General features: G+C 42.3%; 2 protein-coding genes across 2 annotated transcripts in view; one reads left to right on the top strand and one right to left on the bottom strand.

Moving 5' to 3' along the window:
• CSUI_004477 (uncharacterized protein) overlaps nt 1–1,522 on the bottom strand; it is a gene marked incomplete at its 3' end in the record, with an annotated part of 4,032 nt that extends 2,510 nt beyond the window's left edge. The window contains exon 1 of the mRNA XM_068064668.1: nt 365–1,522. Coding sequence (XP_067923355.1) covers nt 365–876 — 512 coding nt within the window. The remainder of the gene's footprint in view (nt 1–364) is intronic.
• A 320-nt stretch (nt 1,523–1,842) lies between these two features.
• Nucleotides 1,843–4,159, top strand: CSUI_004478 (uncharacterized protein; the record flags this gene model as incomplete). The annotated part of the gene is made up of 1 exon (XM_068064669.1): nt 1,843–4,159. A coding segment is annotated over exon 1 (1,674 nt), but the record flags the coding sequence as incomplete, so codon positions are not given.
• Nucleotides 4,160–4,165: the final 6 nt, after the last annotated feature.

The raw sequence follows: 4,165 nt of genomic DNA on the forward strand, positions 1-4,165 counted from the left end.
ATAGCGAGAGAGAGATAGATAGATAGAGAGATAGCGAGAGAGAGATAGAGAGAGAGAGACACCGAGAGAGAGATAGATAAAGAGAGAGATAGCGAGAGATATAGACAGACGTGTATAGATAAATAGAACCATGTATGTATCTATCTCTAGATATATATATATATATATATCTGAAGGGAGATAGAGTTAACTAGGAGTAAATACAAATGCATAGAGAGATGAAAGAGAGAGAAGAAGGAGATAAAGAGAAAGATAGATGATGAACAGAGGAGAGCTTGGTGAAAGTTAGATCGTGCATGGTCGTAAAAGAATAAGACGAGAAGCGAGAGCTGCCTGGAATTTCACGAAATGAAGAGGGACGGACTTTCCTCTCTTGTCTTTTCCTCTTAGGCTTTTCTTCAACGATGTAAGAATGCTTCTTCTCCCGCTCCCCCCTGTCACCAGGAATTCTACTTCTCCATTTCCGTTTTCTTCCTGATCTTCTTTCAGACTTTTCTTCTTTTCATCTTCTTCTTCTCCTACTTGTCCGTCGGCATCTTCTTGTCGTTGACCTCCGTCGTTTCTTCCATCTCCCTTTGAGTCGAAAGAGATATCAGCCTTCTCACCAGGTGTATGTACACCTGAAGACCCGGGACCCAGTGTACCTACACCTCTTCCTTCGTCTTCTCCAAATGTCTTCTTTCTTTCTCTGCAACCTCTCAGAGAAGCAGTAAGAACTTCTTCTCCGTCTTCTTCGCTATCTTCTTCTTCATCTTGTCTAGAAGAGAAAGAGGAGGAGCCCTCTGAAGAATCGCCAGAGGAATGGTCTCTCCCGTTATAGTCTTCGTCGTCTTCTTCGCTTTCACTCCCGAACTTCGCATCGAGCAAAGACGCCATGACGGGAGCAACTTTAGAAAGAAAAAGAAAGAAAGAAAAAAGGAAGATGGAGAGAGATATGAGAACTACAAGAAAGAAAAGAAGGAAGGAAAAAGAGTGAATGATGTGAAGAAAGGTTAAAGAAAGAAGAGATAGGAGAAAGACAGACGGTAGGAGAGAGAAAAGAAGAGAAAGGAAGAGAGAGTTGTAGAGAAGAGAGAGAAAGCAAGATGAGAGAGAGAGATAGAGAGAATTAAGAGAGAAGGAAAGAAAAAGACTTCGTGTATAGACGAGGAGAAATTGATCTGAAGAAGAGAAGAATGAAAGCTAGAGAGAGAGGAAAAGAAGAAGAGAGAGGGGAGACAGAAAGGATGAGAGGGATTCGCTGCGCACAAGAAGCGACCTGTGTCTATCTAAAGAGAAGAAAGAAGAAGTGAGAGAGAAAGGAAGAAGGGGGAGATCAAAACAGAATAGAAAGATGAGGACGATGAGGGGAGAACGAGAAGAAGATGAAAGACCTTTCGTTACTCCTTTCTTTCTTTCTCTTTATCTCTCTGTGTCTCTCTTTCTCTCTTTCCCAAGGTGTGCTGGTACTGGGGCTTTTGCATCTACCGTAAAAATGCGAGAGAAGAGAGCTTCTCAGTCAAGGGAGAAAAGAGAAGAAAAGAGACGGACGGAGAGGGAAAGAAAGACGCACGTAAAGAAGCCTCCTTCTTCTCCTGCCTAGAGAAGTGCGCTTTCTGGTCAAAACACAATAGACGAGAGAGGAAAGGAATCGACACATGAAAGAGAGAAAGAGAGAATGAGAGAATGTCTCAACAAGAATAATTTGCATGCGTGGGTTGTGCATGCACAGAATTTCCCTGCATGCATGCACCGACAGAAGCCTGCGAGGACTAGCTTTCCAACAAGAAAATCGATGGATGAAAGAAAAGAAGATAGATACACACACATTTAATAGTAAGGAGAAAAGAAATAAAGATAAGACATCTTTCCTCTCTTTTCTTCTTTCTTTCCTTTCCTTGACGGACTGGCGGATAGATCGATCTGGAGAGATCGATAGATCGGTGTCTTGATAGAAAAGACGAACACGCAGCGAATGAAGACACACCGTGCATCTCTCTCTTCTTTCTTTCTTTCTTTTCCAGAAGAGGAAGAAGCAAGACAGAGGGAGAAAGAAGATCTAGACGTACACCCCTTTCCTGTCTTTCTTCTCCGTCTTTTTCATAAGTGTCTCTCCTCTGCTTGTCTGCGCAAGGCATTCAGAGCTGGAGAGAGAAGAAGAAGAGAGAGAAAGAAGGTTAACAAGAAGAAGAGAGAATAAACAGCAAGACAAGGAAAAAGAAGAAGAAGCAGAAAGAGGAGAAATTCTTATGTCTGTTGACGCCTGTCTTTCTCTCTGTCCCTTCTTTCTTTTCCTGGAGATCTTCGTTCTCTCTACCCGTCTAGGAAGAGAAACAATAGAGAAGACCCAGAAGAAAGATAGATACAAAGATAGATAGAGACAACTGGCAAATGAAGACCTAACTTTCTTTTCTTTCGATCTCTCTTCATTTCTTCCTACTTTAATCAATCAAAAAGAAAGAAAGAAAGGAAAGAAAGGAAAGAAACAAAAGAAAGAAAGAAAGATGTTGGTGTGTTCTGTGGGAGGGGGGAAGGGAGGGGACGAGAGAGAAGAAAGACGGAGAGGCGTTTCAAAGAAAGGAAGAGAAAGATTAAAAAGAAGAAGAAAAAGAAGGAAGAAAACATTCCTAAGACGAATCTTCTTACCTTCTCTATTTTCTTCTTCTCTCCCTTCTTCTTCTTCTTCTCCTTTTTGCCCTCCTTCGTCTCGTAGGCGTTCCAATATGAATCTGTTTTGTCCACCATCTTCTTTCTTTCTTCTTCTTCCTTTCACGACTTTCCTCTCTGTCGTCTTCTTTTCTTCTTTTTCTTCTTTCCTCGTCATTCCATCTGTCGACGCCTCCTCTCATGTTTTCTTTTCTTCTCCCTCTTCTTCTCTTTCTTCTTCTTCCTCTTCTTTCATACATCAGAATGTCTTTCACAGAAACGCAGAAGACAGAGAAAGAGAAGGCAGGCATGCATCTACAAGACGGCGGTTCGCTTCTTTTTCTTTCTCTTCTTCTTCTCTTTCTCTTCTCTTCTCTTCTTTTCTCCAAACTCACGAAAGCTCTTTCTCAAGAGTCACGGCCCCTCTCCAGTCAGGTTGTCTAGTTAAAGATGCGAAAGAAGAAGAGGAAGAAGAAGAAGAGAAGTGGAGAAAGAAGATCTCCTTCTCTTCTTCTTCTCCTCATGTCTTCTTCTCGTCTATCTCTTCTTGGAGAGCAGAAGGAAAGAACGGTAAAGAAAGGACAATAAGAGAAGAAGAAGGAGAAAGGAAACACTATAAGAAGTTGTCTTTCATTCTCCCTCTTCTCTTGAAATCCCCGTCTATTTCTTCTTCTTCTTCTCCTTTTCTTCATCTTTCTTCTCTTCACAAGAGAAGAACGACAAGAGGACCTTCCTTCCTCTGTAGGGAGAAATCTCCCATCCAAACCTGCTACTCTTCAAGCCTCCCCTCTCTAAGACACTTCTTCTACTCTACCCACAAGCCACCCTTTCCTCTTCCTCCTTCTTCTTCTTCTTCGTTTTCGAGTGCTTTATGTATGGTTCGTGTAGTCATGCCTATCATCCCTACACCGGAGTCTCTCTGTCCTGTACGTACACCTACGGTGTATGAAGAGATTCTTCGGCGAGCGAATGTGGAGGATATAAACTACTTTACTTCTCTTCGTTCGAAAGGAGATGAAGTTCTTCTTCCTCTTCTCTTCGATATCTGGACCGACCAAGGAAGGGCCTCTCTCCTTCTTGATCCACAGGATGAAAAGCAGACTTACAACCCGAACCCAACCCATGAATCTTCTTCTTCTCTATCTTCTCCTCGATCTTCTTCTGTAGTGCATTCTGAAGAAGAGAAGAGAAGAGAGAGAAGAAATTTGACCTTTAAGCCCCAGCAGCTCGAGAGACTTCGTCGTTACTATCGCGCCTATCTCGAGGGGAATCTCCAGGATCTTCTTCAACAGGAGAAAAGAGAAAGAGACGAACAGATTAAGAAAGAACGAGAAGAAGAAGAAAGAGAGGGAAACGGAGATGAAGAAGAAGAAGACGTGAAGGAGACTCAGGGAGAAGGGGAACAGAAAGAAGAAGATGATAGTCTTAGCAGTAGAAGTGATAGTGCTCGTTTGGTTAATATCTTGAAGAAACACGAAGGAAAGAAAAGAAAATGGAAAAGCCTATCATCCACAACTTCTTCTTCTTCTTCGAGTCTCTC

The sequence above is a fragment of the Cystoisospora suis genome (assembly GCF_002600585.1).
Source record: "Cystoisospora suis strain Wien I chromosome Unknown contig_2101, whole genome shotgun sequence".
Taxonomy (NCBI): domain Eukaryota; phylum Apicomplexa; class Conoidasida; order Eucoccidiorida; family Sarcocystidae; genus Cystoisospora; species Cystoisospora suis.